Consider the following 13,653-nt stretch of genomic DNA (forward strand, 5'->3'; position numbering starts at 1 on the left):
TGGGTGCAGGCTGTTGGCCCAGTCTGTGTTCAGACCTGCTCCGCATTTACGCCTGGCCGGTATCCCTGTGCTGCCGGCCCAGGCCGTATTTATGCCCGGTCTGCCGACTCCACCTGCATTTAGCCCCAGCCTGCAGCTCCTGTCCGTATTTAAGCCCTGTGCCTGTTGCCCTAGGCTGTATTTAGACCTAGTTTGTACTTAGGGCCGGTCTGTATTTAGCTCTGACCCGTAGGCCCAGTGTGATATGCGCTGTGGTTTGTACGAAGGCCTGGTCTGTAACACTTCCCCTCAGGGAACCAGCGCTGCCCCCCGCCCCGTAGTGGTACACTCTTCCCACCCTCTCCCCGGTCATGCATGGTACAGCCCAGACAGCGCCCCCCTCCGGGCAGCAGTGGTATGCTCCCCCTCGACCCCCCCCCCCGCTTTTCCCGCGGCGGTGGTGCGCGCCGCGCCTGCGCAGTGGCGCGGCCGGCGCTCAGCTGGGCAGTGTTTACAGCTGACCGAGCGCGGCGGGACGGGCCGCGCCGCCGGGCCCGGGAGGGGAGCGGGCCGCACCGGGCTGGCTTTCGTCGACCCGCCGCTCAGGTACGGCCCGACGGGCGAGGAGACCCTGTCCGTTGAGGTGCGGCCGGTCCCGACTCCACCTGACCTCACCGGGCTGCTGCAGCCCCCCCTCTTCCCTTCACCTCAGCCCCGGCCGGAGCCGCGCCGCCTCCTCAGGCCGCAGCCGCCCCCCCCCCCCTCCTCCGCCTCAGCCCGGCCCTGCGGCTTTCCTCGGGCAGTGGGGCTCCCGCTTCTCCTGGAGGTGCCCCGCGGTGGGGGCATGGCCCTTCCCGTGGCCTCTCCTTCGCCCCAACACCGCTTCCCCGTCAGGGCGGCCTGGGCTCCCACACGGCCGCGCTGGGGCTCTGGGCAAGGCTGGAGGCAGCGATGCTGTGTGGAGACCGGAGGCGCCCAGGTGTAATTAAAGCCGGGGGCGGGGAGGGGGAATATACCAACATCTGGCCTTCCTAGACCTCCCAGTCTCTCATCACCGTCACTTTGCTCGGCAGCAGCCTGATAACGCAGGTAGTGATTGAGCTATATGGCGTGGGGCTGTTTAATTTGTTATTTGAGAGGGTTAGAAGGGATCGGATTGAAAGCTGTGCCAGCTGTAACTGTTGTGTTTTTTTTTTTTATCGATAAATAGCCTCACCTTTGTTATTCCTTCTGGAGCGTATTATGTCAGAGCAGGGATTATCCTGGAAATGTGTTGGGGTGAAGAATTGCATTTTTGTGCCTTGCGTATTGTTTTGAGTCTTCCTCTGTGCATCTGCTGGTGTTTGCCTTGGAAGAAATTGCTTTTATTTCAGTGTTTTGTTTCAGGCGTCTGAATCCAGCTTCTCATGTCAGACTTGTTTGTTTGTTTTTCTGTTTTGTTTTTCTTAAAGGGGAAGATGACAACATGCAATTGAAGGGATATTTCAAAACTAAAAGGCTGCTTCGTTTGATACCTGTGTTGTGATCAGCTAAGGATCGTAGTTTTTGCATGTGAACTTTGTCCCTGCTCAGATTTGTGGAAATCTGTGCTTTACCTAGAAGCGTGAAAAGTGCAACTGGGCTAATTGTGGAGGGAGAGGATCTGGTTTTAAAAAGTTTGTTAAAAATAAGCCCTACTCATAGTTGTGGTCCCCATTTCCGATAGGAGAAGGGAAACAAGGTTAAACAAAGACGTGGAATTACCTCAAGAGGAATTTAAATGTCAGAGTTCTATGTTCTGCATACAAAACATCCATTCTATTGGAAGTAAGCTAGTGTCCAGTAAAAGTGATCATTTCAGAATTAACTCACACCTGTCACAACTTGGATATTCCTTGATCTCATTAGAAAAATGTCTTCAATGTTGTAGGACGTGGAAGAACAGTTGTTGATCATATAGCTGTGCTAAAACCAGGTTGGACCAGGTGTCCCAGTGGGGCTTGTGTACATCAGAAAGAATTTGTTGGTGATCCAAAGTGGAACACTGTTAAAGGCACAACTTTTTATTCATACTTTAAATCTAAAAATGTAGATTTTTAATAGCAAAAAGAGCTTAAGTGGAAGAAAGAAACAAGCCTAAGAACAACATATACAAAAGAAAGTCGAGGGAATCAACACCCTCAGGGAAGAGAGTATTTTAATGCAGCATGTTATATAAAGCATACTGACTAAAGATATAAGCAACCCTACTTGTGCAGATGCAAAGAGTTGTCGTGTATGTAAGAGGAGGGAAAAAAAAAAGAATCAAATTGGCTGGTAAACCCAGCTAAGCCTTCAACTTGATGTGTTTCCACTGTGAAGTAATAAAACACAATCTTTTTTTTTTTTTAGAGAAAATGAAGGAGTAACTATAGAAAGGAGAGGGGTGGCATTTTTTTAAGTTTTATTAATGGTCTGGAACGGGATTGATGTGTTTGAGACATGAATGTATTAAAAACTGGCTTGAGTTCCCTGCCTAAGTATATCCTATTTTGTGTGTCTCTGCAGGTAATCAGGATGGTATGTTATTTGAATAACTGTGAAATTTCCTTAGACTCCTGTAGCTTTTCTTTTTTTCCTCTGAAAATGAAAGTGTATAATTTGCTCTTGCTGAATGAAACAAATAAACCCCAACAATTTAGCTGTAGGCAGATCTTCTGATCCCAGGAATGAACTCTAAAGCTGCTGCTTCTGTGGTTGTTATTGTGAGCAGAGAAAGGCATTGTAAATAAATGCATTTAAAAAAAAAAAAAATCATGTTGTGTTTTCTGAAAAGGATTTTTTTTTTTTTTTAAGATATGGGAAGAGAAGAAAAGCTAGGTTAATTTTGAGTGATAAGTTCTTCTATGTTCTTCTCCCCCTACACCTTTTCCTTTAAAACCTATAGATATTTTACTACAGGAAGCGTATAGCCATGCTTGGTGTAATGCACAGTCAAGGAAGGTGCTTGCTTTTCTCCCCCCCCCCCCCCCCCCCCCCCAACCAAGCCTGAATAGGTTGCTGGAGATGATCATGTCAGTGAAGTCAGAAGTGTTTGTAATTCATAAATCTGTGTCACTGAAGAGGTTCCAAATTGGGGGTTAGCTCATCTAGGACTTAAGAGGACCTAAGAAATTCTACAGGCTTCAGTGGAAATTCTCCCTGCAGTTGCTGTCTGTATCATTAAGTGCTTTACTAATGATGGTGGCTCAAGCTCTAAAGATGAGCTGTGTGAAAGTGCATTTGCTAAAGTAAGCAAGCTTGTACACTAGGTCAGAGGTTTCTTTAACCTCTGCGAAATCGGCATCCTGATGCATGTTCAAAGAGAATGTAATTTGAGATTTTTTCTGGTTCTTGCTGCCTGTGTCTTAATTTCCCCTGGTTGCTATTAGAGATAGAAAGTCGGCGTGTGGCAAGAATTCTGACAGGCAAGCCAAACTTGCACTGTTTGTTGGATTTGAAATGAAAAATGACCTATAAGCATAGGAGCTAGAATAATCCTTTTATATAAAGGGTTCAGTGGAAAAGCTGACATGCTAGTAAAATGTTGGTAGTGTTTGAAGACAGGCATTGCATGTTTAAATTGTCTATTGTGGTTTTCCCCACTAGTGTCAGGTACTGGATGCCAGATCTGCTGCATTTTGTTTTTCATTGTTTGAATGGGGGATGGGGGTGCTGGAAGGTGGTAATGTTCTTCTGGTGCTTGTGGTCCTTAAGGCACCTAAAGGTCTCCCTCAAAGTACTTCATATACAGCAGCATAACTTAGTGTTCGAGTGCGTGCTCTATACCTCACCTTCCTTTATTACTCTTTCAGTTTTAGTGCTTGTAGAAAACTGCTGAAGATGGGAGGTGCAGTGAGTGCAGGAGAAGATAATGATGAATTAATTGATAACCTGAAGGAGGCACAATATATCCGGACAGAACTGGTAGAACAGGCGTTCCGAGCCATTGATCGAGCAGATTACTACCTGGAAGAGTTCAAAGACAATGCCTACAAGGACTTGGCATGGAAGCATGGAAATATTCATCTCTCGGCACCGTGTATTTACTCTGAGGTGATGGAAGCTTTGGATCTGCAACCGGGGCTGTCATTTTTGAATCTTGGCAGTGGCACTGGTTATCTGAGTTCCATGGTTGGACTCATCTTGGGTAAATACCTTTTCAATCATGTTAACTGTTTACATTAGATTAAAAAAGAAAAAATATTGAAATTGGGAATGAAGCATACCTCAAGTAATGAAACTAAAAGGTAGCCAGGAAAGTAAAGAATGCATTAATTCAGCTGGCCAATTTATCAGGATTCTTGCAACCTTTTCTCTGCAACTGGATGGGATCCAGATTTCTGTGGCAGTTCAGAACAGGCAACGATGTAATTGCCCAGGTGGCTGTAGTGGATTCCTGCAGAACTGGACATGAACTTGGGTTTGTTGCCCCTTGAGCAAGAACCCAGCTCAGGAGCAGGAGCGCCATGTTTAAAATAGGATTGAGCATGTCCATGGGAACCTGTGACTATAGCTGCTTTGTGGCTTGTTTGTTTTTACGCTCTCCTGTCTAGACCGAAACATGTTTGAAATCCAGTTTTGACTCTTGCCGACATACAGGTGGGAATAGTCTCTGGAAAGCAGTTGGTGCATCACAACTGACTTCGTGACCACATCTACAGTAGGCACAAAGCAAAGCATCAAAGTGCAATTATATAATTGCAATTCGCCCTTAAGTATTTCAGTCAGCAATTGTGCTGCCGGGATAGATAGCAAATTATTATAGGGTACATATTTTCCTTTTGTGGGGGTGTCAAGAATTTTAACTGCTGAAACATTTGTTGTCAGGATAGAACCTCGCTCCATCTCCCATTTGTGGTTTTCAGCTAGGTTTGTTGAGGTTACCTAGGATGCCAATATGTAACCCCAGGGCTTTTGAATTCCTTTGAATTTTTTGAAAAGTTACCAAGTCAGTTCTGAATAAAAAGCATGAGTGCTGAACAACTTCTGTATTTTCCAATTTATTTTTGCTGTTAATTGAGGTATGATGTGTGGTGACTGTTCCCAATTCCTTTGAGGAGATTTTCAGCATATCAGCAAGGGGCTATGAAAATAACATGAAGATTTTTTTGAGAGATTTATTAAAAAATGCAGGCTATTGTTCTGCATTGGAGTTTTTTTCAGGTGGTCAGTTTTACAGCAGTAGTATCAGTGTTTCCCTCCTACAGAGGAATTTCCTGCATAGTTAAGAGCAAATGATTCAAAATCAATTGTGCCAAACAGCCTCATTTGCTGCCAGAAATTGCAGGTATAGGGTTGCAATCCCCATTGTAGTAGTATGATAGCTGACCCTACACAAGTGCTGATTGTCTGACTCTCAAGGAGCAATCTGTTATAGGAAGTAACCAAAACTGTATTCGATCCTGTTGGATTTTGTGTTGTTGCCTGTTACCATTATGTACTGTTCTATATTTGCAGGTCCTTTTGGTGTTAACCATGGTGTGGAGTTGCATTCCGATGTGATCGAATATGCGAAGCAGAAACTGGACTTCTTCATTAAAACAAGTGACAGCTTTGACAAGTAAGAATGTGGAATGCCCATTTGGATTCATTTTGTGCATTTGGCTTTAGTCCTGGCAGTTCTTGCTCCTGTGTGGCAGCTCTGGATTCAGGGTAATCTGAGGATTTTGGCTCCTTAGGCTTGCTGAGCTGCAGTGTGTGACCTTCGAAGCTGATGCGTATTGTGGGGGAGTTTCAGAAATTTTTGCAGTGTTTTTAATAGCAGTGCTGCTGTTGCAGAGCTTAAAGGAAGCTGAAGAAGGTTACTTACTTCAAAATGCACTTGCAGGTAACAACTTGAAACTTGCAAATAACAATAATAGTTATGTTTGTGATCTGAAAGCGTACATGGTTATCAGAAGAATATGAACTGATTTCTGTGGTGGCCTAATATGTTTTATCTGAGAAGAAGAAAAATGGTGTTTTAAAATATGAAGGTAGTTTTATGATGATTAAGTTGGTACTAAAACTGCTTGGGATTTGATTTATGTTCTTCCTTAGAACCTCCATTTTGCTGCTGTCACAAGTAATAACTTTCCAGCAAGATAACCACTGCCAATAGTAACCTCAGCAATAAAAGTTGTAGCTGTCATATTTTTGGATCCGTCTCACAGTTTGTTCAAACAGGGAAGTAAAGCACCTCTGGATACCTGATAGTCCTCCTCTCATGGGAGGAAGAAAATTAGAGTCATTATGTGCTGGAATTTAAACTACTCAGCCTTGTGCTATTACTGCTGTGCTGGAAAGCTGCTGATGGCAGGGCTGTATTTTCTTAATGTTGGCAGCAGACAAAGTTTTCGGCATGGACAGTGCTTGCACATAGATGACTGGGTTTTTTTCAGAGTCACATTGCTATTGTTTGAATAGGTGTTTTAAGGAAGACTTCTTTTTCTCTCTCCAGACAAATATAGCTATGGAGCAGAAGTGAGCTGAATTCAGAAATCAACATGTCTGGAAAATTGGCACTGCTGAGAGAAATGTCTGCTGGGTTATGCTGTTAGAACACCATGTGCAGGAACTATTCGCTGGCTGCTGTGAATGTCTAGCATGCTTTGCAAAACCAGAAGGTTTCAGGAAGTGTTTAGGAATAAATAGGTGCTATATTGAGCTGCCTCTCAAAGATTGCAGTAGAAGAATGGATACATTGTACTTGTACAACTTCTATCAAAATCAGCCCTTAAATGTAGGGCTTAAACTTATGTAGTTTTGGAGCATGTAAGAGAACCAGAAGCATCACAGAATCATTCATTTTTCTGCTAAACTGAATCAAAAATGCTATAGGCAAAAATTCTTTTTATGAAGGGTGAAATCACAGTTCTTTTGAAGCTAATGGCAAAACTTCCATTGGCTTCAGCAAAGCATATTTCTGAAGCATCAGGTGATAGTTCCCCACAGCATCTGAAAACTATTTAAAAGCTTTTGAAAATGCCAAAAAAACCCTGGTGCAGTCCTTAAAAGACCTTAACATTTGGAGTTGCTCGTCTAATATTTATATTTGCGTATCATAACTGAGTCAGCATCAGGTGACTAAAAATAGCTCGTTCTGAAGAGTTATATGCAACTAAAGTATGAAATTATGTATCCTTATCCTTTGGAGATTTTCACCTATGAATTCTCACCTCGTTGTTCTGTGGTTTTGAGACTTCTAGCTGTGGTCTGTTCCGGTAATGTCTAGAATATATGGGCTTCGGAGGAGAAATCCCATGAAACTGGTTTTTTTTCAAGTATTTTTCATTGTTTCAGTTTTTTTCAGAATCATGAAAATAATTCATTTGATAAATTGTAATATTCTTGTATGATACGCATCTTCTTCATTTTCAGATTTGAATTTTGTGAGCCATCTTTTGTTACCGGCAATTGTTTAGAGATTTCTCCAGACTGTACTCAGTATGACCGTGTTTACTGTGGTGCTGGAGTACAGAAGGAACATGAAGACTACATGAAGAACCTGTTGAAAGTTGGGGGAATTCTTGTCATGCCTCTAGAAGAGAAGGTTGAGTGCCTTTCTACCCATGTTTCTCTTTCAGTTATTCTTAATTCTAATCTCGGTTTAGTCAATAGCTCTTCCTTTAGTTTGCCCTTCTTGTAGCAGATTGAAGAAAGCAGCAAGTGCACCAGTTTTCACTGTGAGTGGAAACGCAACTCTGCTCACTTAATAATATTTAAGAAATTCATAGTTCTACCAGTCTTCCACACATTCAGATCTGTTGTTTTTAATTGCAGATTTATTTTCATGCTGCAGAAAAATGTCAGCAAGGCTTTGTTCAAGTTACATCATCTAGTGTTGTACTTAATGGCAAAATACAAAATTACCCTCTAACTGGCTTATGAAAGAGCATGCAAGTTGTCCCTATTTAAGTGTCAATGGATTCTTTTTAGTAAAAAGTGGGTAACAGCCCTGTGTGTGAGCTTAGGATTGTAATTCAGATTATCTTTTTGGTGTAAAGGTGTGTTGTTTTAATGGACTTGAATGACTGAGGTATAGGTATGTGACCTTTTGCCTCTGTCAGGGTGGTTGAGGTGAGCAGAGTTTCTTCCCAGTAAGATGCTGTGCAGTGAGTTAGTGTAAGAGATTTGAGCTGGAACAGAAATCCAGTGATCTTCAGGCTTCCTTCAAGAGTGAACGTTCATCAGTGACTGGCATGTTTTCTCAGTGGTGAGACATAGCTGTTCTGGTTCAGAATTGAGGAAGATCTGGGAAAGCAGGGTGACCCAAACTGCCAGTGCCTGTACTGTGTTGCAACAGATGAAGTTACCTGGTACTAATCCTGTAAGGAGTTCTCAATTTTCTCAGAAAAGCCCCAGCGTTTCTCCGTATTACCTAACTTTTACTGTTGTTGCTTCTAGTACTTTAACCACTTGTCCAGGCAGAAAAGTAATTTGTTCATTTTTTGTTCAGAAATCTTGCTGTAGTTCACACAATGGACAATAATCTCCTTGTTTTGATTTAGTTGACTAAGATAACTCGTATTGGTCCTTCTGCCTGGGAGACCAAGAAGATTCTTGCTGTTTCTTTTGCTCCCTTGATTCAGCCTAACCACGCAGATTCAGGAAAATCAAGGCTTGTTCACTTGCGTGAGTACAGACATTCTTGAGTATGGGGGGGGTTTCTTCTGCTATTTGGCTATAAACTGCACCTTACTTCCTTAGATGTAACATCCCTATGAATCCTTTCACGGAAAATTATTCCAACTGCTTCCTTCTTTGAACAGTTGTCTAAGTCTTGTATTGGCTCCCAGTCCACCCTTGAGGATATCTGCATAGGTCTGGTGCAAGAATCAGAATTGCATAAAACAGATTCTAAATACAAATGATTTCTTGTGAAATTGTACCTAAACTTTGTGGGATGTTTCATCATTGTTTTTGCACATGCAGACATCTATTTCAATCCTGAATTACGTACTGTCGTGGTTCTCGGGCACTGTGCCATGGTGATGGAAAATACAAGCAGTACCTGTGAACAAACATTCTATCTACTCAAAGGCTCTCACCACCCAGCAATTCAGAATTATCCTGAAGCTGGAATGCTTGAGGGATAGAAGTTGTGCAATTTTTGATTAGCTGTTTGAAATGCAGGTTGTATGCAGTGGCCTCAATCTTTAGATTAAGACTTCAGTGTAGGGAGGCCTCTTAAGAACATGTGAAGACAGAGATACTTCCATAAAGAGATTAGTCAGGCTTTGTTCTTATTCTGGAAAGGTGTCTTTGCATGACAAAAAGCAGCTCAGCAAGCAGTCCATACAGTGCTATAAAGCCCATTAAGTGCATATTTCAGCATACTTGGTATGGTGGCTTTGTAGTGAGACCTGCATATATATTACATGTATTTTTTTTCTCGTTCCTTCATTCGGGTCACAGGAATGCTTACTTGTCAGTAGAAGACAGGGAGGTTTTTTTGTTTCAGTTTTAATTCATTTTAGTACATGGATGTGTGTGCATCAATACATTTTTTTCTTTATACTACATGAGTTATGTTGTGCACTTACGGGCTGGCAGCAAATAAGTGCAGAAGACAGAACAGTCTTCCAGACCATTAATGTGGGAAGTATTTTAATACAATAACTTATTGTATGCTTCTATAATTACTTTTACCAAATGGTTTCCAGCCAGTCTTCACCCACTAAGTCTGAAGCAGTTTTTGAAGAGCGTAAATAGTACTCATGTTTTATAAGTGAAGAACTTGGCAAAGCTGAAGTAACTTCACAATAGAAAAATCATTTTATGGAAGAGTTAAATAGACTTCAGGTCTAGTTCTCTATGGTTGGAAAATATCTTTTTCTAAGTTATTAAACAGTCAGAGTTTCAGTCACTAAGTCTGCATTCTTATAATCTTTAAGACATGTGTATCTTAAAATAATTGTGAGGACTTGACATCAAAATATGAAACTCTTCTTTCATCCCATTCTTTTTCTTCAGTTAATGAGAGAAATGCATAATTAAATTTTGTTTAGGAAGTTACAATACAGTTTATCTGAGTTGACAGGAGTTGAATAGGGCTGTTTTTGTAATCACAGCAGGGAATTCAAGTGGCCTGATTTAATTTGAGCAAATACAACTTTTCCTGTGAGTACTCTTGAGGGGAGTTTCTTCATATCTGTTCATGGTTTTCATTTTGTTTTAGCCCCAGTGGCTGTTCGCAGCCTCCAGGATCTGGCTCGCATAGCCATCCGAGGAACCATTAAAAAAATTATACATCAAGAAACAATGGGCAAAAATGGAAATGGGCTGAAGAACCCCCCAAGATTTAAACGAAGACGAGTGCGTCGCCGTCGCATGGAAACTATTGTTTTCTTGGACAAAGAGGTCTTCGCTAGTCGTATCTCCAACCCATCAGATGATAACAACAACAGTGAGGATATCGAGGATGAGAGACGAGAAGAGGAAGAAACTAAACCCTCTGAACTAAAGCCAGATCCCCCTGTAAACTTTTTGAGGGAAAAGGTCTTGAGTCTGCCTTTGCCTGATCCGTTGAAATATTACCTGCTTTATTACAGGGAAAAGTAATTTCCTTCTTCTAGAAAGTGGGAAGTAGGCAGAAAATAAAGTATTACTTAGGGCTTGACAAATGTATACCACTTGCTTGCCTGCTAATATGACCACCCAAAGCAGTAGGCTAGCTGGGGAACATGGCTGCTGTACACTTAAACATTATAGCTTTTTTGAGTTTCTTCTTTCTTCTCAGTTGTGTGCTATAGTTTTATCCTACAGCAGGGATTCCTTAGGAAGCAAGTTGGTGAAATGCTCAGCTGCTTACGGAAAGGAGGATTTAATTCCCTGAAACTAACTGCACAGAGATATTCTAAAAATCTCATGGCTGCTCTACCAAATTGCAGTTTTTAAATATTCTCAAGCAGTTCCCCAAAGACCTTTGCTGTCTGTGCTTTCTCCCACTAAACCTGCCATCTATTTACTGTGGTGTGTGTTTGATGGAGGATGAAGATTATTAGTAAAAACTGACCTGGCAAATCTTGTTTCTTCCAGTAACCTGAAAAAGCACAACTTTTACAGAAAGGAAAGAATTTTTGGCATTACCCTTGTGGCATCCAGGTTTTGAATGAGAAGGAAAGCATCAGCTCCCCTTTGATTGGTCTCAGTTTTGCATATAAACTATATATAATTTTTCAGTAAAAGGTAAAAATGTTTTAGAGAATATTGATTTTCTTAATGGGAAACACATGTTCTAGTGAATTAGTCTAAGAGATGCAAAGTTGTTTTTTGTTGTGTTTTTTTTTTAAGCAATGGAGGCAAGTGAAGAATGGCAAAGCTGGTTAGCTTTGACAGGATGCTAAGGTAGTCAGGGTTGTGACTGTTGTCTCTGGAAATGTTTACAGAGTAATTCTGAATGGGGAAGAGGGTAGAGAGATGCGAAGCAGTGAGTTTGTGAAAACTGACTGTGAAAGCAGAATCTGCGGATTTTGCTGTTGTATGAGATAACTTACATCTGCTGGGCTGAACAGAGTGAAGTGCAGCGTGCTAGCTTGAGCAGAGTGGCTTGTGTCCTGGTAAATCAGCCAAATGTAGTTTTGTGGAGGGTATGTAGAACCTGAAAACAGTCTAGAAAGCCAAATTGATACAGTTCTTAGGTGTTCCTGTGTGTGTGCCCCTGCTGTAGCCAGGTGGCTAGAATACAACCTGTGTACACACGGTCCACATACAGTAGGTAGAATGAAGTTGATCAACTTGGTAAGTTATTTTATTCCTATAACAATTAAGTAGATGTTTTAACAGGCTTATATAGAAGGACTTTACGCTCTGCAGTTCTGTGGATGTGAACTCTAATTTTTATTCCCAAGTCTTCCTGTAATGGTGATAGAAGTAGATATCGTGTTTAGAAGGGGAAGTTTACTTGGTTCAGCCTGTTTGAAAAACCTACCTAAAGTGGTAAAGGCTGAAAAGAAACCCTTGAGCTTGTATTGATGTGAAATACTCTTAAAGCTGGTGGGGGGGAACCCCTCTCTGTAGGTAATGAAGCTATGTTAAGGCATTGCCCCATCAGCAGCACTTAAGTTGGTATCACTTTGATATCTTTTTTTTTTTTTTAATGCTGTCTCCTCATTTTCTGAGGAGGAATGAATGAAGACTGTCTTGCCAAAAGTACGTTGGGTTTTCGGTTAATGGTACTGAGTTGCACAACTTGCCTAATGATAAATGGTGTTTCAAAGTTCTGTGCGGCTTTGAAAATAAATGGATAACTCTTGTACGTCTAAGCCCAAGGTGGAGAACTCTTCCTTGCTTAATAGGCTTTTTTATATCTTTGAGAATATCATCTGATAATACGGTGTCATGTGGCCGCTGGCACATAACACAGTCGTAGGCTGTGTTTTGCCTCTGGTTTCCTAAGTCTCCACTTCTGGCCTAAATGGTACCCTAAGCTATCTTGCTCCCTCAGATTTTTATTTCTTTATTTTAAATGGGGCAGTTCTATGGCCACTGAGCTGATGGTTTCCTGTAAATATGCAAGTACCCATCTTGTAATTCTGGCAACTACAATGAATTTCTTTCTACAAATGAAAATCCCGGATATGGTGGTAAATAGAGGCTTAATAGAATCTACGTGTAATATTTCCCTGTGCTTCCCTGAAGGCTGTCACCTCTCTATTTGTTAGGCATTTCTGCTTAATAGCTGTCATACCAGGTATGTGCCTTTCTGTATTGTGGCACAATTTCCACACCCCTACATAGTACAGGGTGCCTCCTACTTTTGGCTATCAGGTCATCCTTCAGTTTGTTAATTACAAAACTTCTTTTAAAGAAGTTGCTTTAAAAATGACATTAAACTTCAAGTTCGTATTAGTAAGCCTTGTTGAGATTCTGTTAAAGCCGACCAGTTGAGGGAGAATTCTCTTTCATTTATCCCTGTTTGATTTTAGCCCCATCCCACCCCCAGTTGTAAAAGATATTTTATCAAATTTTTCACCAGATTTGCCTTTTTTATTACATTTGCTAGATTTTTGTAGCTTTCTATAAGATGCATAAAATACTGCTATTTTTCCTGGATAAGGTTGAATAAATAAATATATATGCAGGAAATTTATGTTCTAGGTTGTCAAATTGTCACCTTGTCCAAAACCCCACAGATCCAAACACAGAGTAGAAATTTTATGTGTAATATAACTGTGAAATAGTATTGCTTATAGCCTGTAAATGAAGGGGAACTGTAAATACATTTTCCCTGTGCACAAGGACTTGCACTGTAGTTTTGTATGCATTTCTAATAGAGTAATTGTAGCATAACTGTTTTTGTATAGTCTGTAAGCTGTCTAGGAATTTTACCTGCTTTGTTTCCTTTTGTGTTCGAAGTAGTCTTCATTTAATTGTATGTGGCTCCTTTTAGGTTTCGATACTGCAGTAAATTTGCAAAAAGAAATGAACTTCAAGCTGCTTTAATCATTAATGTGTAAGTTGAAAAATCTATGTGTAGAAACTAGAGTTAAATTGGCCTGAGGCATGCAAAAGTGTTACACAATTTAAACATTATTAATAAGTGTTTCTGTATCAATAAATTCAGTAAAGACTTTTTAGCCTTCTTAACATGGCTTTGCATCATGTTGTGATTAGAATACTTTGTAGATAAGTACTTATTTCCATAACTGAAGGTTAAGACACTAGACCACTAGAAAAAGCACTTAATAATAT

General features: G+C 41.0%; 1 protein-coding gene across 7 annotated transcripts; it reads left to right on the forward strand.

Moving 5' to 3' along the window:
- Positions 1-467: 467 nt before the first annotated feature.
- On the forward strand, positions 468-13,548 carry PCMTD2 (protein-L-isoaspartate (D-aspartate) O-methyltransferase domain containing 2). Of its 7 annotated transcripts, none has more exons than XM_052785286.1 (7): positions 468-585; positions 1,431-1,530; positions 3,792-4,126; positions 5,437-5,539; positions 7,339-7,510; positions 8,469-8,592; positions 10,139-13,548. In XM_052785286.1, exons 3-7 carry the CDS (start codon positions 3,820-3,822, stop codon positions 10,519-10,521), a joined length of 1,089 nt encoding a protein of 362 aa, XP_052641246.1. In that variant the 5' UTR covers positions 468-585; positions 1,431-1,530; positions 3,792-3,819; the 3' UTR covers positions 10,522-13,548. The 7 variants fall into 7 exon arrangements, with proteins under 7 accessions (XP_052641246.1, XP_052641254.1, XP_052641237.1 ...); XM_052785294.1 differs by having other exon boundaries at positions 1,431-1,517; XM_052785326.1 differs by lacking the exon at positions 468-585 and adding an exon at positions 759-1,068.
- Positions 13,549-13,653: the final 105 nt, after the last annotated feature.

This window comes from Harpia harpyja, chromosome 1 (assembly GCF_026419915.1).
Source record: "Harpia harpyja isolate bHarHar1 chromosome 1, bHarHar1 primary haplotype, whole genome shotgun sequence".
Taxonomy (NCBI): domain Eukaryota; kingdom Metazoa; phylum Chordata; class Aves; order Accipitriformes; family Accipitridae; genus Harpia; species Harpia harpyja.

What these genes read in the sequence shown, in the direction of transcription:
- PCMTD2 (XM_052785286.1), top strand. Translation starts at nt 3,820, where the DNA reads ATGGGAGGTGCAGTGAGTGCAGGAGAAGATAATGATGAATTAATTGAT. An exon ending in CATGGTTGGACTCATCTTGG is followed by an intron (nt 4,127 to 5,436) that starts GTAAATACCTTT and finishes CTATATTTGCAG; the next exon opens with GTCCTTTTGGTGTTAACCAT. An exon ending in ACAAGTGACAGCTTTGACAA is followed by an intron (nt 5,540 to 7,338) that starts GTAAGAATGTGG and finishes CTTCATTTTCAG; the next exon opens with ATTTGAATTTTGTGAGCCAT.